Here is a 27,371-nt window from a genome sequence, read left to right on the forward strand (position 1 = left end):
CCCCCCGTCGCCCCCCACCCTCGCTCCTGCGTCTTCCCGAGTTCGCCCCCCCGCGTTTTCCCAGACTCCCCTCGTGTTTTCGGGTAGCCACCCAAACACCCCCGCCTGCGCCCGCGGCGGGGATTCCTGCGGCCGGGGGCGCCCTGGGTGGCGCGCGAGGAGGAAGGCTCTGCGCCAGGGCGGGCGGCCGCATAGGGGCGCTGCCCGAGCGCTGCGCAGAGGCCGGGCGCGGGCGCCGCTGCGGCACGGCCGCGGGGCGGAGAGGGGCGGGCGCGGGGCGGGCTCGGCCGGGAATGTAGAGACCCGGGCGGGAGCCTCGCGGCGGCGGCGGCGGCGGCGGCGGCGGCGGCGGCGGCGGCGGCGGCGGCGGCGGCGGCCAGGCTGCGGAGCGCAGAGGCTCCGTCACGTGTTTTTCTCCTCCGAGTGAGACGGCGGCGCGGTCGGAGGGGGCCGGCGCGCAGAGCCAGACGCCGTCGCTTGTTTTGGTTGGGGCTCTCGGCAACTCTCCGAGGAGAAGGGAGGAGGGGAGAAGTAACTGCAGCGGCAGCGCCTCCCGGGGAAGATACGTCTTCCCCGACTCCTTCCCCAACCTCCCCCCGTTTCGCCTCCCGCCCTCGTCCTCCCCCCTCCTCCCCTGCCGACTGGAGCGAGGGGCAGGGATGAGCCTGTCCCTCTGGCGCGTCCCCAGCTCCCCAGGCTGCCTAGTAGCGTTTCGCGTGGAAAAGCCACTTTCTCCGCCTGGCGAGATGGGCCCGAACGGGGGCTGCAGAGGACGCGTCCGCGGGCGGCGGCAGCAGCAGCAGCAACGGCCGCAGCGCCGCGGTCTCTGCGATTGAGCTGGTATTTGGGCGGCTGGTGGCGGCGGGGACGGTTGGGGGGGTGGGGGTGGGAGGAGGCGGAGGAAGAGGCGAAGGAGGAGGAGGAGGGAGAACCCCGTGCAACGTTGGGACTTGGCAGCTCGCCTCCCCCTGCCCAAGGATATTTAATTTGCCTCGGGAATCGTTACTTCCAGAGGGGAACTCAGGAGGGAAGGCGCGCGCGTCTGGAGGGGCAACGCCAGGACCCCCGGTCGCCGCCTGCCTGCGCCGCACTCTGGCCCCGGCGGCGAGAGATGCTTCTTCCCGGCCGCGGCGGCTGAGAGGAGACTTGGCTCTCGGGGTATCCGGGCTGCACTCGCGCCGGACGCGCAACCTCCCCGCAGGGCATGAAACGCCAGTAAACTCCGGTCGGGGCTATCTCCTTGGCGCAGCTGCTGCGTCCTCCTCTACTGCCCCTCCCCGGCGCGGAGGGCGGCGTGGATTTCGGAGTCAGGGTTTCTGCCGCCTCCAGCCCTGTTTGCATGTGCGGGGCCGCGGCGAGGAGCCTCCGCCCCCCGCCCGGTTGTTTTTCGGCGCCTCCCTCCGCGCGGTGGCGGCGGCGGCAGCATGGCGAGCCCTCCCGAGACGGACGGCTTCTCCGACGTGCGCAAGGTGGGCTACCTGCGCAAGCCCAAGAGCATGCACAAGCGATTCTTCGTGCTGCGGGCGGCCAGCGAGGCTGGGGGCCCGGCGCGCCTCGAGTACTACGAGAACGAGAAGAAGTGGCGGCACAAGTCGAGCGCCCCCAAACGCTCGATCCCCCTCGAGAGCTGCTTCAACATCAACAAGCGGGCCGACTCCAAGAACAAGCACCTGGTGGCCCTCTATACCCGGGACGAGCACTTTGCCATCGCGGCGGACAGCGAGGCCGAGCAGGACAGCTGGTACCAGGCCCTCCTGCAGCTGCACAACCGTGCCAAGGGCCACCACGACGGGGCCGCGGCCCCCGGGGCGGGAGGCGGCGGGGGCAGCTGCAGTGGCAGCTCCGGGCTTGGCGAGGCTGGGGAGGACTTGAGCTACGGGGACGTGCCCCCAGGACCCGCCTTCAAGGAAGTCTGGCAGGTGATCCTGAAACCCAAGGGCCTGGGTCAGACAAAGAACCTGATTGGCATCTACCGCCTCTGCCTAACCAGCAAGACCATCAGCTTCGTGAAGCTGAACTCGGAGGCTGCCGCGGTGGTGCTGCAGCTGATGAACATCAGGCGCTGTGGCCACTCAGAGAACTTCTTCTTCATCGAAGTGGGCCGTTCCGCAGTGACGGGACCCGGGGAGTTCTGGATGCAGGTGGATGACTCTGTGGTGGCCCAGAACATGCACGAGACAATCCTGGAGGCCATGCGGGCCATGAGCGATGAGTTCCGGCCTCGAAGCAAGAGCCAGTCCTCCTCCAACTGCTCCAACCCCATCAGCGTCCCCCTGCGCAGGCACCACCTCAACAACCCTCCGCCCAGCCAGGTGGGGCTGACCCGCCGCTCGCGCACAGAGAGCATCACTGCCACCTCCCCGGCCAGCTTGGTGGGCGGGAAGCAGGGCTCCTTCCGGGTCCGTGCCTCTAGTGATGGCGAAGGCACCATGTCTCGCCCTGCCTCTGTGGACGGCAGTCCTGTGAGTCCCAGCACCAACAGGACCCATGCCCACCGGCATCGAGGCAGTTCCCGGCTGCACCCGCCTCTCAACCACAGCCGCTCCATCCCCATGCCTTCTTCTCGCTGCTCGCCTTCCGCCACCAGCCCGGTCAGTCTGTCGTCCAGTAGCACCAGTGGCCACGGCTCCACCTCGGACTGTCTCTTCCCGCGGCGGTCTAGTGCTTCCGTGTCCGGTTCCCCCAGTGATGGCGGTTTCATCTCCTCTGATGAGTACGGCTCCAGTCCCTGCGATTTCCGAAGTTCCTTCCGCAGCGTCACCCCGGATTCCCTGGGCCACACCCCGCCGGCCCGCGGCGAGGAGGAGCTGAGCAACTACATCTGCATGGGAGGCAAGGGGGCCTCCGCCCTCACGGCCCCCAATGGTCACTACATTTTGCCTCGGAGTGGCAACGGTCACCGCTACATACCGGCAGCTGGCTTGGGCACGAGCCCAGCCCTGACAGGGGATGAAGCAGCCAATGCTGCAGATCTGGATAATCGGTTCCGAAAGCGGACTCACTCTGCTGGCACGTCGCCTACCATTTCCCACCAGAAGACCTCATCCCAGTCCTCTGTGGCCTCCATTGAGGAGTATACCGAGATGATGCCTGCCTACCCACCAGGAGGTGGCAGTGGAGGCCGAGTGCCCAGCTACCGGCACTCCGCCTTCGTGCCCACCCACTCCTACCCAGAGGAGGGTCTGGAAGTGCACCCCTTGGAGCGGCGTGTGGGCCACCACCGCCCAGACACCTCCAACCTCCACACCGATGACGGCTACATGCCCATGTCCCCAGGGGTGGCCCCAGTGCCCGGGAGCCGAAAGGGCAGTGGGGACTACATGCCCATGAGCCCGAAGAGCGTGTCTGCCCCTCAGCAGATCATCAACCCCATCAGACGCCATCCCCAGAGAGTGGACCCCAATGGCTACATGATGATGTCCCCAAGCGGCAGCTGCTCTCCTGACATTGGAGGTGGGCCCAGCAGCGGCGGCAGCAGCGGTGCCGCCCCTTCTGGGAGCAGCTATGGCAAGCTCTGGACGAATGGGGTAGGGGGCCACCACTCTCACGCCCTGCCACACCCCAAACTCCCTGTGGAGAGCAGTAGCGGCAAGCTGTTGTCTTGTACGGGTGACTACATGAACATGTCGCCAGTGGGGGACTCCAACACCAGCAGCCCTTCCGACTGCTACTATGGCCCTGAGGACCCCCAGCACAAGCCAGTCCTCTCCTACTACTCATTGCCAAGGTCCTTTAAGCACACCCAGCGTCCGGGGGAGCTGGAGGAGGGCGCCCGGCACCAGCACCTCCGCCTTTCCTCCAGCTCGGGTCGACTCCTCTATGCTGCGGCCGTGGAAGATTCCTCCTCGTCCACCAGCAGCGACAGCCTGGGCGGGGGATACTGCGCGGCTAGGCCTGAGCCCGGCCTGCCGCATCTCCACCATCAGGTCCTGCAGCCCCATCTGCCTCGAAAGGTGGACACAGCTGCCCAGACCAACAGCCGCCTGGCTCGGCCCACGAGGCTGTCCCTGGGGGATCCCAAGGCCAGCACCTTACCTCGGGCCCGAGAGCAGCCGCAGCCGCAGCCGCCGCCGCCCCTGCTGCCCCCTCCGGAGCCCAAGAGCCCAGGGGAGTATGTGAATATTGAATTTGGGAGCGATCACCCGGGCTACTTATCAGGCCCGGGGGCGTCCCACAGCTCGCCTTCTGTCCGGTGTCCATCCCAGCTCCAGCCGGCTCCCAGAGAGGAGGAGACGGGCGCGGAAGAGTACATGAACATGGACCTGGGGCCGGGCCGGAGGGCCGCCTGGCGGGAGAGCGCTGGGGTCCAGCCGGGCAGCATGGGCCCGGCGCCCCCTGGAGCTGCTAGCGTGTGCAGGCCCACCAGGGCAGTGCCCAGCAGCCGGGGTGACTACATGACCATGCAGATGGGCTGTCCCCGGCAGAGCTACGTGGACACCTCGCCGGTCGCCCCCATCAGCTATGCGGACATGCGGACCGGCGTCGTCGTGGAGGAGGCCAGCCTGCCTGGGGCCGCCGCGGCCACGCCCTCCTCATCCTCGACGGCCTCTGCTTCCCCCGCTGCGCCTCAAGGAGCAGAGGAGCTGGCGGCCCGCTCTTCCCTGCTGGGGGGCCCGCAGGGACCAGGGGGCCCGAGTGCCTTCACGCGGGTGAACCTCAGTCCCAACCGCAACCAGAGTGCCAAAGTGATCCGTGCCGACCCGCAAGGGTGCAGGAGGCGGCACAGCTCCGAGACCTTCTCCTCGACGCCCAGTGCCACCCGGGCAGGAAACACGGTGCCCTTCGGAGGGGGAGCTGCAGCCGGGGGCGGCGGTGGTGGCAGCAGCAGCACGGAGGATGTGAAACGCCACAGCTCTGCTTCCTTTGAGAACGTGTGGCTGCGGCCTGGGGAGCTCGGGGGAGCCCCCAAGGAGCTGGCCCAAGTGTGCGGGGCCGCGGGGGGTTTGGAGAATGGGCTTAACTACATAGACCTGGATTTGGTCAAGGACTTCAAACAGAGCCCTCAAGAGCGCCCCGCTCAGCCGCAGCCTCCTCCTCCCCCGCCCCCTCATCAGTCTCTGGGACGCAGCGAGAGCGGCTCCACCAGCCGCTCCAGCGAGGATTTAAGCGCCTATGCCAGCATCAGTTTCCAGAAGCCGCCAGAGGACCTCCAGTAGCTCAACTGGACATCACAGCAGGTGCGTTTCATGGTGACAAAAGTCAGAAGACAAAATTACTTTTAACCTTGTGCTCGAATTCGGTTCCCCTGCCCCCGCCCCTTCTTCCCTCTCCTCCCCACGGCTTCTTTAGGGAGTGCACTCCTAGGAGGGAGGGGTCAGGGCACAGGAGATGACACCTGGCTGATGGCCCGATAAATCTGTAGGAGCAGCCACAGGAGGGCTTTTTCCTTTGAGGTTCCCAAGTGAAGTACTTTGGTTTTTCCAAGACATATATCCTACAATACCAGTTCTGAGGTTTGTGAAGTTCATACATAAGAACCTTGATCTCTTTATCGAAGTTTTCTTTTGACTATACAATTAGGTCAGTCTCTGGAAGGGACAGTTCTATAAAAATATTTATTAATACAGGGGCTAAGCCCTTCATGTAAAGGTAATTTCTCAGAGCTCTTAAGGGTGATTTTATCAAGTTGTTCTGTGTACTTTGGTTCTGTGATTTCACAATACCAAGGCAACATAAATAGCAGTGGGAAGCATCAATTTTTATTCCTGTTGCCCTAAAAAGATTCAGAAGTAAGAGCTTGCTTAGGCTTACATATTTAAAGAAATACCTGTCTATGACTCTCTTTAGAACGTAATTATTGGTGACATTTGTTTTTGTTCCTGCATGAAGATTTATGAAATATTACTCACACACCGACCCACAACCTCACAGGCGTGGCTGCTTTTGTACAGTTAAGGCTGCGTCCGTCTGGGACCCATTACTGAGTTAAGAGTTACGAAAATTCATCTCAGCTTGTGTGCCTTACAATTGTCTTTTCTTGCAAAGGCCCGCACAGAGACACCACACAGAGCATATTGGGGCTACTGTACATCTTCTGTAAAATTACCTAACATTTTTACACTGAAGAGAAGGAATATTAAGTCAGGGAAATGGAAGAGTTTGGTTTTCATCTGCACTGAATGTAAGGGCTAACCCTTGTACTCTTCGTTTGTAGGATATTTATTGTTTGCCTTTTAAGTTCTAGAGTAGATGCCTCAGTGACTGTTGAAAGTTGGCTTCAGGTGGTCTGCGGCTAAGGCTGTACTGAAAACGAAAAACATTTGTAATAGGAAATTAGCCTGCCCTTGGTTCTGTTGAGACTGTTTTCTGCGGGTCATGATTGTGGGAGGAGGAGAGGAGTATAGTTTGCAAATAATGAGATGAGTTGGCAATGTAGAAATTTCCAGCATTTGGAAACACTTTATTCTGACAAACTGATAATCTTGTGATAGTCTTTTTATATATGCTTCACCGAATGAGCTTTTAAAAGCATTTTTCTTCCTAATGTGTGTCCATTCATAAGAAATTCATGTGTGTATTGGGTTCCTATTGATAGGTATTTTTTTATTATGTGGTCACAGTCTCCTTGATTCTAACAGTTTCTAATATTTGACCCATATCATTTTCTGTTTCGTAGAACAAGGTACAGGTATACAGACATTCAAACTAAGATTTTAGCTGATATATTACACAAAGCATTTATTTGATTAGTATTCAAGATTTATTTTCATGATTCGTTCTCTAGAAGAGAGATTTAATTGTGTACCTCAACAGTAAAAATTTTGGTTATTTCAAATGATGTTTTTGGAAATGTGAATCTCTCTAACACTTTAACTGTTTGTGTTGCAAAGTGTTTCATTTATAAAAGAATGAGAATTTGAAGGGAAAAAAACCCAGCAGAACTAAGATTTTGCTTTTAAAGGAGATGAAAGATGAGGCTAACAAACAATAAGTTTTCCTCACCTGTTTTCTTAATTTGAACAGGTTTTGTTTTTCAAGAGAGTAGAATAAATACTATTTTGTTCTGAAGGAAATTGATGACCAAATAAAGTTTTTGTTTTTCAAAAGGGCTTTAAAATAAAATCCTCCTCATATGGAGGATCCACTAAAAACGAACCAACCAAAACAAAACAATCTTCTATTCTTAGCTTTCTGAGGGAAAATATAATATTCTGGAACAACCATATAAGCATATCCTTAATAATCCTGGAGTAGCAATAGACCATGCTTTGATAGCACCATGCAATAAAAATTCTAAAATGTGTATTTGTAAGATGTAAATGGAGAGAGTTGAGGGTGTGTGTGTGTATGTGTGTGTTTTAAGTGAGGTACCAAATGCTACTTGGCACATTTACATCCTGAATTCTGCTTGTCTGCCTTTGCCCTGTTGAGTTTAAAGATGTGATACGATAGGCAACTATCACCTGAAACAAAAAGAAATCAAACCTGTCTGTGGCAAACCACTTTGCCTGGGAATGAGTGTGTTAGTTTGTGAAAACCTTGTTTTCCTAACTTCCTCAGCAATTGCTATCTTTGCCTGTCTTTCCTGTTTCTCAGGTAAAACCTGAAATAGGAAAGGAATGAGGGGCTCAGAGATGTGTGCTCTTTCTCCTAAGCCCTCATTTTAAACAGCTCTGCTTGTTGAATATTTTTCACTGGAACATTTCTGAGGCATTTAGTGCAGGTGCCCCAGGACTGCTGGTTGCCCTTGATTCACCTTCTGTCTGACCACCTTTTCTGTTTCTCTTCTCTCTCTTGTCCGTCCGTGTCTCCTCTGGGTTCTGACCTGCCGGATTGTTTTATCCCCCTCTCCTATGCCCCTTGTTTCCCACCTCTTATTTCATGTTCCTGCCATTGTCTTTTTTTTTTCTTTTTGGCTCCATTTCATAATTGCGCAGTACTTGTGGCCTACTCTCCGCAGAGAGTACATTGAGAGTCCAAAAGAGAGGGCAGAAAAGGCATGGCAGCCCAGCTATCTTCAACCAGCATTTACCGCAAATTTGTGTGTTAGTTTTGTAACTGCAGCTGGGCAGATAGAACAGGCTTTGGCAAAGACACAGACTCCAGCCATTGCTTTAAGGTTCCTTTTTTTTTTTGGTCATTTTGTTACATCCCCTTGAAAAACAAAATGGGCCATTTTTCTTCCTTTCACTGCATTTCCTAGTTGTGATTTCCAGGATGCCTACCTCCACGACTACCTCCCATCTCTCCTTCTCTCTCCCTCCCTCCTGTCCCCTCGCTGTGTGGCCTTTTTGTCTGGCGCACACCCTCTGGGCTCTGGCACTTTCCCGTTTCCTCGGTCACCTCTGCTTCCTGCATTCCTCCCTATTTATTTGGGGCTTGGCTCCCCCTGCCTCCTGCAAGCCCGCTTTGGCCTGGGGTCGGGGGATCTGCAGCGAGGCTGAGGCCACCCTAAGAAGACTCCAGCCCGGCCCTCCTCCGATCGCCTGGGGGCGCGGGGGCGGCCGGGTCCCTTCCCCGGCGCGTGGTGTGAGGTGGCGGCGGTGGCTGACGGCGGTGGCGGGCGAGCCGCGGCCCCTGCAGGGCAGTACAGAGTCTGGCCCTGAGCGGGCGGGGCAGCCGGGCTCTGATTGGCCCCGCCGGAGCCAATCAGCGCGAGCGTAGGCCGAGCCGCAGCAGGGGTGGGGAGGGGCCTCGGGCGAGGGTTGATAGGGGGCCTTGGTCCGGAGTCTGGGGGTGGCGGCGGGCCGGGCATCCGTCGCCCACCCTTCTCCCTCCACCCCTTCCCTCTGGAGCCCACAGAACTGAGCCAAGTACACTCCCCCTCCACCCCCCTCCCAGAGGATGTTATGCACTCGGCCTTATTCTTGTCCATCTAGACCAGAATCCTAAGAATGAGAAAGTCCAACCAGCCCACTGACAGAGGCCGGAAACACACGCTTCCTCTTATATTTAATTGAGAAAAATCCAGGCCGTGACCATGTGACGTGCCCCATTTTGTTTCCCTCCTCTCTTTACTACGGTTTACTACTACGCCACGTTCCTGTTCCTTCACCTTCCTGTCTTGAAATCTGCAAGCAGGAGGGAGCTCTACAGCACGTGGTTGTAGGATTGATTGGGTTGGCTCAAGATTTTTACATTTACTTCTCTTACTACTGGGAGGGAGGAGAGAAAAAAACGGAGTAGGAAGTACAAGTGCTGTGGCTGGCACCGTGTGGGGATCATTCGGAAAACACATTTGGCTTGAAATTACGTTAGGGTCAACCCTTTACTGAGTGCTTGCAGTTTGCAAAGCACCAAGCTAGATAAAATCAACAAAAACTGACCATCCTCGGCCCATGGGAGCTCACTGAGAAATGAAAACGTCTGATGTAGCTTGCTTGCAAATCGTGAGAATCTAGAAATTCGTTACAAGGGCTTGGGTAGGGCTCCTTACTGAGCTTGGAGGTAATGCTGCTTGCTTCTCAGAAACAGATTTGTCTTTTGACCAGTGACAGCCCTAGTGGCAGCTCATCAGGGCAGGCTGGGCGAACTGATTTTGAAAGCTTGCTAGATTTGTGTTGTGCTTCCTCACATAACCAAAATTGTGTGAAGTGTAGTACCAAATGAGATCGGAAATTTGTTCAGATTTGTCTTTTGTACAATAAAGAGGGGAAATAACAAAGAGAAATACCATGGAAGTATTTTCTTCTCCCCATCCCTCTCAAATAAGCATTTCTCACCAGCCAGCAATCCCTGTTGCAATCACTGAATCATAAGCCCCAAAGGCAGCATTTTTCCTTAGGTGTTGATTGAAACATCACAGGTGAAAATGTAAGGAAGTAATTCTATGCCCCTGAGTAATTCTATGCCCCAATACTGCTTCTGAGCCGGTGGGAGTGAGCTTCTCTGCTGTTCCAGAAAACCTTGATCATCTAACAATCTTCTTAATTTCTGCCATTGTTTGGGTAGCTTTGTGTGTTAAAAATAAATCCATAAAAAATTTCACATATTAGAGTCATTTATCTGATTGCCTCCCAGATAAACACACTATCTCCAAGATTGTCTTACAAGTAAGAGACTTGGAATCCAAAAGGGCATACTTCCCTCCCCCCTCCTTTTTTTTTTTTTTTTGTTTGCTTGTTTATCAGAATTCCCGGAAAGTAGTTTAATGCTATCTTGAATGATACAATGGAAAAAACAGCTTCTGGGAGCCAGAGATCTTGGGTTGTAGCACAGCCTGTGCCCTTCACTAAGCTGAGCGACCTTGAGAAAGTCACTTAATTTCTCTGTACATATTTCCTCATCAGTAACTGGAGAATTTTGTTCTAAATTATTCTAACTTCCTTTGCAGCTCTAAACGTAGAGTCATTTTGGAGAAAATGACTGATATTCTTTAATGGGTCAGTTGTCATGAGGATTCTTTCTGAAGAAGCTATTGATGGGGTTGTAATGAAGTGCATTAGAATATACTGTTCTGTCCTGTTCTAACTTCTGGATCACTCTTTATGGTTTGATTCAGGACTGATTTTTAACCTTTCTTGTTTGGAGGGGGCATTTTCAGGTTTTAACAGACCTTAAGACAAACCTTCCTGACTACACCAGTCTAAACCTTCTCTAGACTGGATTCGGTTCCTCTCCCTCCTCCCTAAGGTCACCTGTTGGAAGCATCCCTCCCCACCTGACAGTATAGGTCAGGCTTTAACCAATCCATGTCTATGACATTACTCTGTTTATTATGTTGGAAATCACCTCTTCTTGCGCTGGTGGTCTGTTTATGGACAATGTTTCTCATTTGTTCCATCAGAATCCTTCAGTGAGGTATCCACTTGAGTGAATGGAGAGGAAATCTGAGAGGGCAATTGGGAACTATAGGAATTTGTGCACAGTTTTTTGTTTAGTTTTATTTTTCTCTGTTAGATGTGTGAAAAAGTTCTTGCTGGCAGAAATCAGTGTTGTCCGACTTTGTGCTTCAGGATTTTTGATTGGTCATTTGAGCTGTACAGTGCTTTGCTGACCCAGTGTAATCCTGACTGTCCAGTTGCCAATGTATTCAGAGGTTCCTACCCTTTGGGCACCTCCATGTGGATTTCATAAATCATTAGAATAGTTTATTGACTCTTTCAATCAAAACTTCTTTGACCTAATGCTTTTCCAATCCTCCTGCTGTAATCATATATATTTCTTAGCTGTATAGTATATGAATGGTTCCTTTTATTTTGGTGGGTTGGTAGTTTTAGTATAATGGAACATTTCACAATTTTAAGGTTTTGTTTTGCTTTGTTTTAAAGAAAACCATTTCCTCAATTATTTCCTCATGTTACGGAGTTACTGGAAATTGTATTCAAGGAAAATAGCTTCTTGTGGATTAGTTTGAAGTCAGTTTCACACTAAAGATTCTGTAACTTTTTTTCATACTAATACTTTTTTTTTTTTTTGGCTGCGTTGGGTCTTCCTTGCTGTGCATGGGCTTTCTCTAGTTGTGATGAGCGGGGGCTACTCTTCGTTGCGGTGCGCGGGCTTCTCATTGCAGTGGCTTCTCTTGTTGCGGAGCACGGGCTCTAGGCACGCGGACTTCACTAGTTGTGGCTCATGGGCTCTAGAGCTCAGGCTCAGTAGTTGTGGCGCACAGGCTTAGCCGCTCCGCGGCATGTGGGATCTTCCCGGACTAGGGATCGAACCCGTTTCCCCTGCATTGGCAGGTGGATTCTTAACCACTGCGCCACCAGGGAAGTCCCCTAATACTTTTCTTGCGTTTAAAATAATAGATACTCTACCACATTTATAATTATGTAATTGACTTATTATTTCATTACCTTGTGAGTCCATAGCTATATGGCAAACTTTAAAAGTTCTTTTAAAAATGTTATTGAAACAGGCTCAGAAGTTGTAATCACATTGAATTTTAACTTAACAGAATTAAATTTTGATGTTGGTATGGTATAATTGTATACTCATTTCAAACTATTGTGAAATGTTGCCAAAAAAAGTTGTTGTAAAGCTTTTTAAAATGATAGACTAGTAAATATCATCTTTTTGGTTCTATTCTTATCTTCCAGTTTAGAAATGGTAGTATTTTCTCCCATTCTTAATTTATGGGGATAGGCGGAAGATAGATCAGATAAATATAAGGTACTGTCATCTATGGGAAGAGGAAAGTTTTCCATTTTAATAATCTTGCTGCAGGCTCTGCCATAATCTATTTGTTAAAACAGATTTGGTTGGATAAATGTTATTTGTGCTTCTTCAACGAGTCAGTGATCTTTGAATAACAGAGCTTTTACAAATGATGTGTTTATGTTGAAAAGGCTGCTTTTCTTTTTCAACCCCCTGTCTGCATTTTCATGAATGATAGCGGTGGAATTAAATACGTGGGTCAGACTATAATTTTAATTGTATTTATCTTCAAGCAGAGAGGAGATTTTTGTGGTTTTATTACCCTACCTTGAATATTTTATTAAGCTGTGTTGCCTTCATTGTCTTCCTTTGTGCCATTCCCTGTTTTTTGTTGTTGCTGTTTTCCAGCCTGTGTCACACTGTCCATCATCACCCCTGACCCTGTTGGAGCCAAACCCATATACACTGGTTGCTAATTGGTCGGGCTGAAGAAGATGCCAGTATAACCCAAGTTGTAGTAAAGAAAAAAGACGTTGATAAGCTTCCCTCCCCCCTTTTTTTTCTGTTGACCAAAAAGTACTTTGATGTGAGTTCTCTGATCCTCCCTGACATTTTTAGGTCATGGTACTGAACAGTATCAGTTAATCTTGAGAAATTGATAGTTGTGTTATGTTTGTTGAAATGATCAAAGAGGCATTCTTTTGGTTGTTGTTGTTTTCCTTCATATATATCTAGTGTGGCAAACAAGTTATATTTTACACAGAAAGTCGTGATTCTTTTAGGAAGGTTATGATCTAAATGAGACAGGCAAAATTTAAAAAAAAAAGACATTTGCTAAAAATAGAGCAGTTGAAGGTCTCTGAAATATTCAGTAATTACTATGTATTTAACTACTATTCAATATTCTCCAATGATGATTTCCCTGTTCTTTTAAAGATTATTAAAAGGGCTCTATGGGATATGAAACATAATCATACTTAGCCTTGAATTTTAGGGATTGTGGGAATAATCAGAAGAACTTTCCATCTCCATTACAATAATGGAGGCCACCCACCTCCCAACCCCAAAATAACTGATCTGCCTTTGGCCAGACAGGCCCTAAACTATGATTCCCCTCCCCCACTTTGCCTCAATAAACACCACTGGGCACCTGTGGTATTCCAAATAGCGCGTATTTTGTTAAGAGGATGGGGATGAAGACATGGAAACGGGGACAAAAATGGGAGCGAGGAGGATTCATCCAAGTAATTACCAAGTTTCTTATGGCACAGCTTACTTGGGGGAAAAAATTGAGATTCAGAAGGTGCAGTCCATGAAAATCTGCATTTTTCCTATACTTACAGGGCTAAAGTGCCCATGTGTCTTAAAGTTTTGCAGCCATCTAACCATGGCTTCCCGCCTCACCATAACACAAGCATACTTAAATAGTTTATAAGGCTGTTGAAACTCTCCTTTGGGAGAATGGTGCATTTTCGGCCATTCTGCTAGCAAACATAATATTTACAAGAAGCAAGAAAAAGATATCTTTGGTCTAAGTGAAGCAGCCAGGAGAGGGGTCCAGGTGTTAAATGTGCAGGAGTTTTGTGAGTACTTGTCACGGGTTGGTCAGTGTTAGGAAACATGGGGTGAAGATGAGGGCTGCAAAAGAAATTGTAAAATCTTTTCTTTTGGTCTTAGAAGCATTATTATTCAAGGACTTTTTCTCCCCCTTTGGGTAGGTGGTTTTTATTTTTAGTAGTGAAAACCTCTAAGCCTCTGACCTCTGGTTCCTGTGCTTGCTTCTGGCGGGAAGTATAATCTTCTTTGAGATTTTGTCATTTCTCTTTTTTAAGCTTTCTCTCTCTCTCTCTCTCTCTCTGTATTTGTTTTGATGGTGTGCAGTCATACTTGTTTTTAAGCTTATGGTAGTTTCTTCCAGAAACATTAAAAAGCATTTTTTTAAAGACCACCAAGTTTTATGATAGTTTGCTGTATCTATTCACACTATTTTTTTCTTTAATATTTTGGTATAGGCAACGCATGCATGTGCTGTAAGTTTCAAGTGGTTTAAACATTTTTTTAAAGGTATAGCGTGAAAATGAAGCCTTCCTCCCACTCCAGTTCCCCAGCTTCTCTTCTCAGAGGCCACCACCAATGCTCGTTTTTTGTTTATCTTTCCAGAGCTGAGCTGCTCATAAAATTTGAAGCTTAGTAACAGAAAGTTGGGTAAATGCCCAGCAGCTCAGAGTCTTCCATGGAAGAGCACACTCAGACCCCACATTTCTGCACGAAAGGATCACAGCAGACGATATACCTCTTACAATAGACTCACTGCTTTGTTTTTGTTAAAGGGAAAGAGAAAAGTACTCTTTATTTTCCATGCCTCTTTTGAATACTCAGGTTAAAAGAAGTACATAACCCACAAAGGAGGAAAAGCATTAGTTAAGAAATGGTCACCTTTTCTAACTTTGAGGTGTTTGTGCTGATTGATGGAGAAGGGGAAGGTGTCTAAATTTTCAAATTTTCATGGTATTACTCAAGCATTCGGCACCCAACCCCCTTAGCCCCCCACCCCAAGACTGAATGAATAGCTAGTTCTTAATATAGTGTAGTAGGATTAAGTATAAAGGTTAAGGATCTTTGTGAAGACTTTCTGGACACTAGGGTCTCATAGTTTTGAGAGTTCAAATGAATTAATGCCTCTTGCTGGATGACTGAGAGCTAGAAGTTCACCTCTGAGAAAAACATAAAAAGTGACTGCTTGGAGCTTCTAGTACCAGAGGCTGTTGTCTATATTCTTAATGCCATTGGTGGTTGGTGCAAATATTCATGCTATTTTCCTAGAGTAGAGAATTATACTTTCTAACAGTCCTCAGGCGGCTCACACAGGACTGGAAATGAAATGTTGTCCTGGAAAGGCACCCAGAGCCCGAGGACATGAGGCATCTTGAACCATCCTCCCTCTGCCTCTTCACCAGGACTGCCCTTTTCCCATGGACACAGGAAGCTAGACCGGATGAGAACTTAAACTTGAGTGGGGAGAGATGGGGAGCAATGACTGAAATGGAGTCAAAAGACTTTTAAATGGGTTGAAAGAGGTTTTCCCACCTGAGCACAAGCCCAGATCTGGGTAATGCAGAGTTGCTAATTATTGGAAAGCAAACCCAAAGGGTTGGCAACATCCCACTCAAAGCCAAAGCAGGACTTTTAACTCTTTGCCCCAGATCTTCTACCAGGCCGTATTTACTTTTTTCTTTTACCAGAATCCCCAATGTCTTAAATGTTCCTGAGGTTACGGAACAAAGCAAAATGGGGCCACTGTATAAAGTATGTCATGGTAGAGGGAGGGGAGGGAGATCCCTAAAGTGTTTTGAGGGGCTGGCTGAGTGAGGGTATTTATAGCCTAGTCTTGGCAACTCCTACCTACCCCGGTCAACTCCTCCCTTGACTGCTGTTTTTGCCCCCTTTCCCAATTCCAGTGCCTGCTTTAAACCACAGCTAAACAATAATTTTCTTTCAAAGTTGATCCCATCCCTCTGGTTAGATTAAGGAATGTAAATATTACATTCTTTTTTAAAGAATGGGTAATGACTTAATTTCTGAAAATATTTTACCTCCACTAGTAGGGTACCCTGGACATCATTGGGATTATAGTTAAAACTTTCCCTTTTGCCTAAACTTCACTGCGTGTGTGTGTGCGCATGTGTGTGTGTGTGTGGGGGGAAGTGGGGAGGTGGGCCAGAGGGTTAGGATATGGAAACTACAGTCCAGTAAAAAGGGTTCTATTCCTAAAACTAGGTCTTTAAAAGTATCTTGCAGCCTGAGCCTTGGTCCCTCGCGAGTCCCTGCAAGGGACGACCTTCAGAAAGTGTGCCGGCTTGTTGTTTCTTGGGCCTTTGAACCGGGTGAGGAATGTATCTCAAGACGGAAAAATGAATGATTGGTGCTTTTAGCCTCCAGCTTGAAACTCGCTGGAGGAATGTTATTGTCCCTTCAGAGCCTGCTTTCCAACCACCTGGCCTCTTGGAAAGCATCTTTGCAGGATGAAGTCCTCAACAAAAACCCATGCCACATACTGGACTGAATGTTAATATTATGACATAGTGTGAGTGTGTTTCGTGTTTGGTAATTGCAATCATTGTTGCTTTTGTTGTGGTCATCCATTTACAATGCTTGGTGTCAGTTAATTTATCTCTTGTAAAAATAAAATACAGTGTGTGTGTGTGTGTGTGTGTGTGTGAGAAAACAAAAACAAAAACAAAAACAAAAACCCATGCCACCCAATTCGATCTAATTCATTAGCTACTTTTTGGTGGATTTTAAATGAATGTCTCTTCTCTAAGAATAGAACCCCATTCTATGGCTTCCTCACCACCCCAACTGAGATGATTTATGGTTACTCATGAGATAAAGAAACTTCAGGCTTTTTTTTGGCTTGGGGAATATTATTTTAAAAAATAGTGGCAGGAGGTATTTAGGGACATAAATAAAGAGTTCTTAGCTCTGATGAGTTCAGAATGGATTTCACCATCTGTAAAATTGCATTTGCAATGTAAAATCAATACATTTAAATGATCAAAGAAAACATTTAGAGTATTCGATTTGCTGGGTTCCAGTGTACCTAGCACCCAGTCTCTTTCCTTTCTTTTAGAAAGCTTACCCCTTCCTGAGAGATGCTGGAAACCCCTGTCCTGGCTCTAATTACTGGTTTAATGCTACTCCTTCCTACTAAAAATTGTAAGCTGTTTGAGAGTAGTGTCACTAATTGTTTCATGACTCCAGTATCTGTGGAGGCGCACACAAAATGCTTGCCGACTTAAAAATTTGTATATCAACAAACAGTTCTGGAGAGAGTTGTTGAACGAAGGAGAAGACGGCTTTAGAAAAATCCCAAACAAAAACAATACTGTGGATATATTTTGAGTACCTCAAGCCATTTCATTTGCCAAATATTTTAAAAATCATATTCAGATTTAACAATATATTTAAAAAAATAGTCAAGCAAAATTACAGGAGTCTTTGCAATCTGATATGACCGGATATGAAAACTTGGGGAAAATTAATTACAGCTGCCTCATTGCTGTGTCTGAAATCCTTGGAAACTTCCTCTGTTCCCCCAAACCATTCTTTTAAAGATTGACGGAAACTTTGCTTTGTTTTGACAAGATTTATTTCTTTGCTTCCAACAGTAGTTCATCAACTTTTATTCTGCTAATAGAGTTCTTCTGATGTTAATTGTAGCCTACTGATCTAGGTCAGAGCATAGCATTTTCACTGAGGTTTAAGATATCAAAAGCAATGAGAAAAGTATTTGAAAAATAATTATTGTATCATAGTTACCTCTATTTTTAAAAAGAGGCCAGTTGTTAAGTATTTGATTCATAGAGTAGCCTTCTAATTTGTCCCTATGCTCGTTCTTTTTCTTCCTCTCGAGTATATTGTTGCTAATTAGCCCTTCTACTAAAATACAGGTAAGGTCTGGGAAAAGGAATTAAATTTAAACAAGTCCATTTTGCAAGTGTGGTACTTCTTACTACTCTGCTAAAAAGTTATCTTGGTCTCAGCAGTTGACCCTAATTGCCAAGATACGAGACTTTTCCCCTGTTTCAGCTCTTGATTAAGGCTGGGCTAGTTTGATGACCAAAGGAGTAGAATGTATGTTCTAAACTAGCTATTCAGCTATTATAACAATTCTTCTTAAACATTGCTTGAAATTTTAAGTATTACGCTAACAATTAGCATCCAAGCAATTTTACATATAGCAAAACATTTGTCATCCTTTCACATAAAACTCCACAAGTCCCCAGGATCTGTAACATAAATGTGTTCTATTTTATTTTAAATAGGACTTCAGTTTTCTTGATCTTGCACAGTCACATTGGCATTCAGGCTACTTTCTAAAACTTGAAAGTGTTTCCAGCGGGTATGTGTCGGGTATTGAGCTAGGCTATTTCTCTCTCTGCAAGGGTGGTTGACTGGGTTTACATGCTTAGTGCAATGTGTCTGGCATTTGGTTGACACTGTTTGTTGTAGATACTGAATGAATGAATGTGGGACCATATGTTTTTAAACCACAGTATGGGAAAGGTGCCAACACCTCATTTATCTGGAGAGCAGAATCCTATTCTATTCAGGAGGACAGAGAGTTTTTTCTTAGCTACATTACCACTGTCTGACACTTGGTGGTACTTCTTGTCTTACATGTTTCCATTCATTCCATAATTAAACTGTTGTAATTACTGAACCTGGAAGTTTGAAGAAATCATAACTGGTCTTGAAGATAGATTTGGGGAATCGCCAAAGACTCAAATGTTTGTAGTTCTGGTTAATTAATGCAACAAGGAGTTAGTGAGATACTACTGAGTGTCAGGCGTATCCCTAAGTTTTTGAGTTACAACTGTAAAGAAAACACATGAAAATTCAGACCCTCATAGAGCTTTTTTTCATGAGGACTGGTTGAGGGAGAGGCTAGAAAGGATCAGCCTTCTCGGGGGACAAATAACATCCACTGAGAGAAGGAATAGGGACTACTGGCCCTTTTTCTGGACTTGAGGGGTTGACATTGATTTGCTCATGTACTTTTACTTTAAAACTCATCATGTCCTTTTGCCTGGATCTAAGTACGTCATTTGTACTCCTTGTGGTTTTTCAGTCATGAGTAAGGTTGCCTTGTGACTCACAAATGAAGCAAAGTCAGATTTTCCTGACGTCAAAGGGCAGGATTTGAAAGAGAGGGAAGTAAGACTTGAAATTGGTATGTGTCTGCTTGAGAGAAGATTGTCTTATGTGACAGGCAAGATCTAGAACAGATGACACCATGGGAAGGGTGTGCAGGGTGTGTGATGTCTCCAGGAGGCCCTGGAAAAGACTGGCCACAGCTGTGGCCACCACTGTGTGTTGGGCCACATGTGTGTGCTGGTGTCATGAACCACAGCTTATGTCGTAGTTTTGGATGGTAGTATTGATAGTTTTCACTGCGTATTAAGAGGTTCCTTTTGAAGACTATTATGCAAAACTGGTAATTTGTCATACTAATTCTTTTCTGAAGTTTTGGTTGAAAATTCTGTTGGACAATTATTTAATATGTTTGCTTTTCTCTACATTTATTCCTTATACAAAATGTGAGGAAAGACCAATATCTTGAAACTACTCTTTAAAAAATGCTTTTATTTTGATATTACTGTGTAATTTACTAATAAGGATCTTCAGGTATGTTCCTGTTACATCCATACATCACGAGAGTAAATTCCACCATTTTGAGGTGACTTTTCTAGTGGTTACCAGCTTTTACGGTGATGAAATCTGAGATTATTTCCCTCAATCTGATTTTAGTTGTGGTGACAAGTGATGACCCTTGTCCTTTTCTTTTTGTAAATTGAATATATAAATTATATTTTTATCAGGAGATTTAACTTTATGTAGTAAAAAAAAAACTTCTGTAAGGTACAATAAGGTTCTAAAAACAAATTAAAGATAAAACAATGAATACATTTAAACGTGCAGAAGATAAAACAAGAAATCATAACAACATTGGTACTGTTATTAATCAGTTTGCTAAAAGAGGAAGTAAGACTGGAAATGAATTTAAACGGAAATTCATGGAAGAAAATAGGCCATAAACATAAAATATTTCATAAGTGATTGGACAATGCTCATGAAACTGAATATGACTTTCTGGGTTTCAAATATAATATATATCAATATTTAATTGCTGAAATTTAATTGTAGAGCCAGTTGCCTCTGAAAGAAATTTTGCATCATCCAACTTTTCTATAAAAAAATCAATAATTATATCAAATACAGTTTACAATTTGGGGTTCTTTAAAGTGGCCAGGAAATTTAAAGGTGTTTGAAAACCATTTAGAGAGCAGAATACATGAATATTTTTATAGCTAACTAAACTTGTTTTATTGCTCATTTTTAACTCAGTAGTATTTTTTTTAAGCATTTCCTTACTTTCTGTTACTATAAGATACTCCATGATCATCTTATTTGTTTCCTGCCCCAGTCCTAGAATCATCGGTTTCTCCAAGGAGCCCTGATTCCTTTTATTGGAGAATTGTATTAGAAACCAAGATTTGGCACTAGATGTGTTTGTTCCTACTGGGATGTTATTTCTTTTTTGCCCTCTCAGCTGTCAGAGTAAGGAAATGTATGTGTGTATACTAACCCATATATATATACACATATCTATAAAAATTTCTGCATGTAACCATCTGTAACTATACTAAGCTAAGCATGAGTTCATACTAATGTATAAACTCTAATAAATTTCTGTATGGATTATTCTAGCCTCCTTCCCTTGCTTATCTGCACCTCCCACCCCAAAAGTGAGAAACCTGGCTGTCACCATCCTTCATCCATTTACTTATTTGTTCAATTCCACTACATATATGTACAAAGAAGTGTCAGAATTGTCAACCCATGCCCTATAGGAAATGACTTGATCAACTAGAGTGCAGTTTCTTTTGCCTTTAGTTTTGTAGATTTGCCTCATTTCCAGTTACCTAGGTCAGCACCTGATAATCTCCACATGCTTCAGTGAGGTTGCTTCATGCATCTGTAATACATCTAGATGCTTCGGTCACATTCTACATTCCACCTGTAATCACTGATCTCTCAAATTTAAAAAAAAAATTTTGCATACACTTAAGGCTTACTCTTTTTGCTATCAAGTTCTAAGTTTTGACAAATGCTTAATGTCTTGTGTTTACCATTACAGTATCATGCAGAATAGTTTCACTATCCTAAAAATTACCTGTGCTTCCCTGTTTAAACCTCCTCCCTCTCCCCAGCCTCTGGGGATAAACCACTGATCTGTTTATCATCTCTGTAGTTTTGCCTCTTCCAGAATGTTATATAATTGGAATCACACAGTACGTACATTTACCAGACTGGCTTCTTATACATAGCAGTATGCTCTTAAGATTCATCCATGTCCTTTTTTATGGCTTGACAGTTTCATTTCTTTTTATTGGGGAATAATATTCCATTGTATAGATGTACCACAGTTTGTTTATCCAGACCATTGACCTTTTATGGGATGTTTTCCTACATGTGTTTGAAGACCTTTGTGAAGTCATCTCTCAGTTTTCCGTTCATATTCACCATTATTAAGTTTTAGTTGGCGTTCGGATTTCTCAAACCTTCAGTCAGTTTTGTAGTTCTTTCCAAAACCTATAAAATATTCTGCATCTTTTTCCTGCGCAGAATTGGCCAACATTCTGGAGTAGAGTGTTTCAGACCAACCCAGGCTACAGTTGGAGATTTGCTTTCTGATTTCTCCAGTTCTCCCCCATTTTAACCTGCTTGTGTCAGTGTTTATTTGTTCAATGGCAGCAGAACGTTTTAGATTTTTGTATCACGTTGGAGCCACTGTGATCACCTTCTTAAGCTCTCTTGCTTCAAGGACCTAGCTAGTTGGATTTTTTTAAACAATTACATGAATCCTTCTACTAGTAGTCTTTTAAAAAATATTTTATAATATTGCCTCACTATAGAGATTTACAAAATCCATTTTTCTCTTACAGTAATTGTTTCCCAGGTCTCAGGGGATCAAGTTAATCCACTTCATGTGAGCTTGGTCATCATCGATTCTGGACATCCAGGAGGAATCTGGAACTGGCCAGGCATTCCCGTCTGATCTGGGTTCTGGGTGGTTCACACAAGGCAGCCACAAGGTTCATCCCTGTCTGGACTTGTAGTCTGGGAACAGGGCTTTCCTTCCTGGACTACAGAATTGTTCCTGGCTCATAAAGGGGCCACTCTGTGAGAATCTGTGCTTATCACCCTGGTGTGAAAAAAGGCAGCTACTTAGCAATTGGCTAAAAGGGGCATGAAGAGCCTATTTATAGAATCTTTCACCACTTAACAAAAATTTTTGAGCATTTACTATAATTCAAGGTGAAGTCAACCTTAAGGCTACTCTCCTAGGGTGACTTCCATTGACCAAGGTAAAACCCCTTCTTACCCAGCTTGGGTGGATGTGCTCTGGGGCAGGTAACTAGAGGAGGGAGTGATAAGAGGGCCATAAAGGCACAGATGTTTTGTTCAAATACCATAAAATCCCAGGCCGTTTATCGTTTATGTTCTGTGCCATAGTCCCATTCCACATAGTCTTTTTTTCTTTAAAAACACAGACGTTGATTTTTTTCCTCTCTTTCTCTGAAATGGTCTCAGCTTGTTGTGTGATTCTGGCAATAGAATTCCTGACATACTAGATCATAAAGATTATAGCTAGGTGTCTTTTATACCTGTGTGCATGTGTGTGTCTCCATGTATTTTATCCTTGGGTTACATGAGTAATCTTTCAAACACATTCCTGTATAATCAGTTTTGTTGTCTGTACTTGTTGACTATGAAAGCCCCTGGAAGAGTTGTTTAAAAGACCTAGGGGTTTCTTGAAACACATCCTTTTCACCAAAATGACTCTCTGAACAAAAGCTATTTTTAAGACTGTTTAAAAATTAACTGACCTGAAATAAATCTTATGTTCTTTTGTGAACTATATATTAAAAATAGGGATCTATATCTGCTAATGGCTTTTGTTTCAAAATTTCCAGAAATATCCAAATAGAGTGCCATAGGTCATTGACTAGGGACATTCATGGGATCCTCCATAGAATTCCTGGGGCTGCTGGATTTTGCACGTTCTCAATTGCCACCAAAGCCTAAGAGGAATTGGTGTGACTGGACTATATTTGCATTTAGAGTGTTAGCAAGCCTCCAGAGTACATATGCTGGGCTATTTATGAAACAACTTCAGCTGACAGCTGAAGATCAGAAGATTCTATTTTGGGACGTGTCCTAAATGTGAGGTTCTGTGGTGAAAAAAAATTTAGTGTCCTACAGATAAGAATACTTAAAACAGGAAGCAATGGTAATTTACTGCATCCTGTATAAGTATCCTTATCAGTCTGATAAGCTTTTGGTTTCAGTTCTGCTTTCCTGATTTCTTTTCCTGTAATCAGCTTCTATAAGAGGATTAAAAACGGGGGGGGGGGGGGGGGGGGCGGGGGTGGGGTGGGGGGTGGTTCAGGGGTCCGGAGAGAATTTACCAGCATCATTTTTCCTGTCTTGATAAGACTTTCATTTCCTACCACTCAATGGTATTTACTCTGCTAAGAGAAGAACCGTGTACTGTGGTTCACTCATCCCATTGGCTCATCTACTGTGTTTATGCCTATAGGATTGCTTCTGTATATATTGTAATGCAAGGCTAGGTTGCCTATCATACATGAAAGGTTGAATGATATGACAGAACCAGCATGGGCAGGAAAGGAGGAGATGTAAATTTTATTCCTGATTCGGCCACTTCCTGGGATCCAGCATTCTTTGACCTAATTTTCTGGTCCATAAAATTGGATGCAGTGATAATTTCCCCAGTCTATCTTACAGTTTTGTTTGGATCAAGTAAAAGTGCAGTCGTAAACTATGAATTGCCTTTCGAGCTTAAGGTTTGCAGTGGTTTGAGTTTAAATCCCACCACTCCCCTTTCGCCCTTAGAACACAAGGGTGCTTTTGGTTTATGTTCTTTCCTTATTAAGAATATTTTTCAAATTCAGTGAGCTTCTTAGACATCTTGGCTGGACGGGTATATTGTGATTGAGTGCCTGAAAAGATGCATCGACTCTGACTCTCTAGTTCTATTTGTTTCATGAAGCTTGAGTGTGTTGTACAGTGAAATTCTAGGAAACTGGGTTGCATTTATTAGCTGGGCATAGAAAAAATAAAGTTCTACACGTGGGCTAAATTATTTTATAAGCTGAAAGTATAAATCAGGATTAAAGACGGAAATGTATTTATTAAATTTTAAAAGGAGGTATGTGCATGCATTCTATAGTTTCTGTGGATTTAATTATATACTAAATATGGAAAATAAAAGTATTACTGGGTGGTGATGAATGTTTTCTTCCCCAAAATTCTTGTTGATAAATATCTCTACTCTGGAGTCTCAGCACCCTTTGCCAGAGAGACCTGGTGTTCCTTGCTGTGCTGTTCCTTTCCTTTCCCTGTCATCTTGAAGTGACAGGGAAAGGAAAGAATGACTCACCCATTTAGTGAAGGAACTAGATTAGCTCTTGAAGGTTGGCCCTAGAATCTCAATGGTACAGTTTACCAGTGCTAAAGAAAGGAAGCTTTGGAGAATGAAAGCTCCAATAGCTGAAAGAGTGCTATTTTACTCTTGATGGGATAAAATGGCTTTGGTGGTGTTGGCTGTGTTGTGATTTTGAAAGTACCCCCTTCCCCCCAGCCCCTGCCACAGGGGAGAGTGAGTATTCAGGTGTGAGCTCATTCTTGGTCCTGACTTGCTTTTGTCAAGGTCACGGGTTTTGTGGAGGGATAATGGCGATAGGGTACACGTAGCTGTAGAGGAGTTTCCAGCAGGGTGCCCTTTCCAATGCTCAAGTGCAAAGCATTAGTTAACTATCCAGAACGATAATTTCAGGGGCTCAGTAGGCGCATTTGTAGTCCAAAATTCAGAGCATGTGGCTCCATTGGTCAAGGAAAAAGTAAATAGAGAAAAAATGAGAACAAAGGGGTAAGTTGGAGGAGATGTAAAATTGTATGACACTTTTGGAGCTAGTCATTGGCCATAGTTAGTTAATGATTTATAACTAACCAGGGGTCAGGAGTTAGAATTTTAGTTATTTTGCTATTTTGTTTTCTATGTAGAGTGGATGATGTAAACTGTTGTATGAGTCTCTAGAATTTATTAAGAAAAATATTAGGGCTGTTAAGTGAACTTAAAGATGATAAAGCTGAAAATGTTCATTTTATAGATAAACTCAGGCCCAGAAAAGGTGAGTAACTTGCTCAAGATGACACAGCTGTTTTGTGGTAGCATCAGCCAAGAACTCCAACGTATCATCTCCAGCTTGATGCTTTTCCCCATGCTATACTACATACAGATGTGCGTGTGTATAATGCTTTGTCTATTTTAATTTACATGCATATAAAATATGTTACGCATATGTTACATATTCACCTTTATATGTAGGCTCTGTGTGTGTGTGTGTGTGTGTGTGTGTGTGTATTACAGATTTAATTGTTCGTTCATTTGTTCCTCACATATTTTTAATGCCAGGCACTGTTTTGGGTTCTGGGAATATTGCTGGGGAATAAGATTTAGTTTCTGTCCTCATGGAGTTTATATTCTAGTGGGACAAACAGATAAAGTTATTTCAAATAGTGGTAAGTACTCTTAGGAAAAAACCAACCAGAGTAGAGGAGTTGGTGGGCAAAGTATATGATCATGAATTTATCAAAGAAGCTAAGTGGACCACACTTAGATTTAGTTTTAATTTATTATTTTTGAGGGTTGTTTTGAAAAATTCTATTGGGCAGGAAGCATTCAAAGTTTCAAAGATATGTTGGGAAAAAATTGTAATTTATGAGAATAATTAAAGGATTTAAAAGATTGCTCGCTAAATGAAGTTTCCTCTTTTATATGTAGAGTGTTTGATTATTAGCCCTGCTTGAAAATAATTTATGAACACTGGTAATTAACTGCCTGTATCTATGATTTAGTCAACCGTTACCATAAAGTTTTAAAAATGCGTTTATGACTACTAGGATTTTATTAGTGCTCTTTTTTTCAACCTCCTGTTTCCTTTCTGGGAGAGGAATATGTTTCCTAGTGCCTATGCTTCTCATATAGAAGAGCAGTGAAAACTGTGAGGCTATATTTTACACAACTTGAAGGGGTATATCTTACGTAATAGTAAGGCAATCAATGGATGATATGTCTTAACTAAGATAAATGTATGCTTGTTATCAGTGTAACCCGGAGTTCATTCAGAAAAGTTGGAAGACTATTTCATTGGCTTATGACTTTTTTTATGCACCTGTTTTCCCAGAGTCATAGATGCAAAGTTTTCTAGAGAGAATAACCAAGAATCCCTCCCTATTATCTCCCCCTTTTCCAATAAAAGGATCACTTTATTAAAGTACTTTGATGTTATAATGATAAGTTGATAAGTTGTTGCTTTTCAAATGGAAGGTAAGTTTCTAGCCTCCTGTGAAACTCTTAGGAAGCCTGAAATGACACGTCCTGCGTGTCTAGGTCTTCCGTGCATTGACTGGTTGGCTGGATGGCCAGGCCCAGAAGTGGCTCTGTGGTTCCATGGGGTGCTGGAGGCCTGCAGTGCTTTGGTCTAATGTTTGAACTTCCTGAAGACACCCTGGACAGTCTTGATTGAGCTTCCTTTTCCTTGTTAGTCACTGATCATATGAACCTGAACTGGCCTGATTTTAATGTCCACGTTCTGCATTGCCAGTGTCCATCCTTGGCTGGGCAAGGGCTGGTGTCCTTAGTTGTCTTCAGTTTCATTGTTTGTTCATAACTCTTTTCTGACTCTGTACAGTTTACTGCAATCTTTGGCACGTCGTCAATGCTGTAAGAGCATTCTTGCGGTCATAGAGCGATTTGGCAGCCTTGGATTAGGAGAATTCTAGTACCAGTTTCTAGGTTCTGATCATCTCTTCAGTTGCATAAACAGTTTTGAAATATATAGAATAGAGTTTCATAAAATACGTAGAATATGAGTGGTCCTGTTATGCAAACAACTATTACAACGCTGTTGGAGAATGGGTCACAGAAGGTACCAACTATCCTGCCTCCGGCAGCTCTGATGACTTTCAAGAAGAACCAAGATCTTAGTGAACTTCTGAGGGCATCCAAAATGGTAATAGCCAAATAACAAGGCCCTACTGTATAGCACAGGGAACTATATTCAATATCCTGTGATAAACCATAATGGAAAAGAATGTAAAAAAAAGAATGTCTATATGTGTGTAACTGAGTCAGTTTGCTGCACAGCAGAGATTGGTACAAGATTGTAAATCAACAATACTTGAATAAAAAGAAAAAATTAAAAAATAAGTAAAAAAACAAATTGGTCATAGTCAAGGTCTAGTTTCCAATGGATGTTAAGGTCAGCAAATACAGAAGAGTGCTCAAGACAGTTTTGCCAATCAACTCTTGGCATATTATGTAGTACACAAACACTTATGCCGTTGATTAGCCCTTTGGCTGTGGTTCGGTTTGTTTTCATCTTATCAATGATTATTTGCTTTTTTTTCTTCAGTTTTTAAAAAAATTTAATTTTATTTATTTTTTTATACAGCAGGTTCTTATTAGTTATCTATTTTATACATATTAGTGTATATATGTCAATCCCAATCTCCCAATTCATCCCACCACCACCACCACCACTTCCCCTGGCTTTGACCCCTTGGTGTCCATACGTTTGTTCTCTGCATCTGTGTCTCTATTTCTGCCTTGCAAATTGGCTCACCTGTACCATTTTTCTAGATCCCACATATATGCGTTAGTATAGAATATTTGTTTTTCT

At 44.8% G+C, this 27,371-nt stretch overlaps 1 protein-coding gene across 1 annotated transcript in view; it reads left to right on the forward strand.

The window, feature by feature from the left end:
- The first annotated feature begins 903 nt into the window (after window positions 1-903).
- The window catches only part of IRS1 (insulin receptor substrate 1), a 62,861-nt gene continuing 36,393 nt past the window's right edge, over window positions 904-27,371 (forward strand). Inside the window, exon 1 of the mRNA XM_068544323.1 lies at window positions 904-5,177. Within this exon, the coding sequence (XP_068400424.1) occupies window positions 1,425-5,156 (3,732 nt within the window). The 5' untranslated portion in view covers window positions 904-1,424 and the 3' untranslated portion in view covers window positions 5,157-5,177. The remainder of the gene's footprint in view (window positions 5,178-27,371) is intronic.

The sequence above is a fragment of the Eschrichtius robustus genome, chromosome 5 (assembly GCF_028021215.1).
Source record: "Eschrichtius robustus isolate mEscRob2 chromosome 5, mEscRob2.pri, whole genome shotgun sequence".
Classification (NCBI taxonomy): Eukaryota; Metazoa; Chordata; class Mammalia; order Artiodactyla; family Eschrichtiidae; genus Eschrichtius; species Eschrichtius robustus.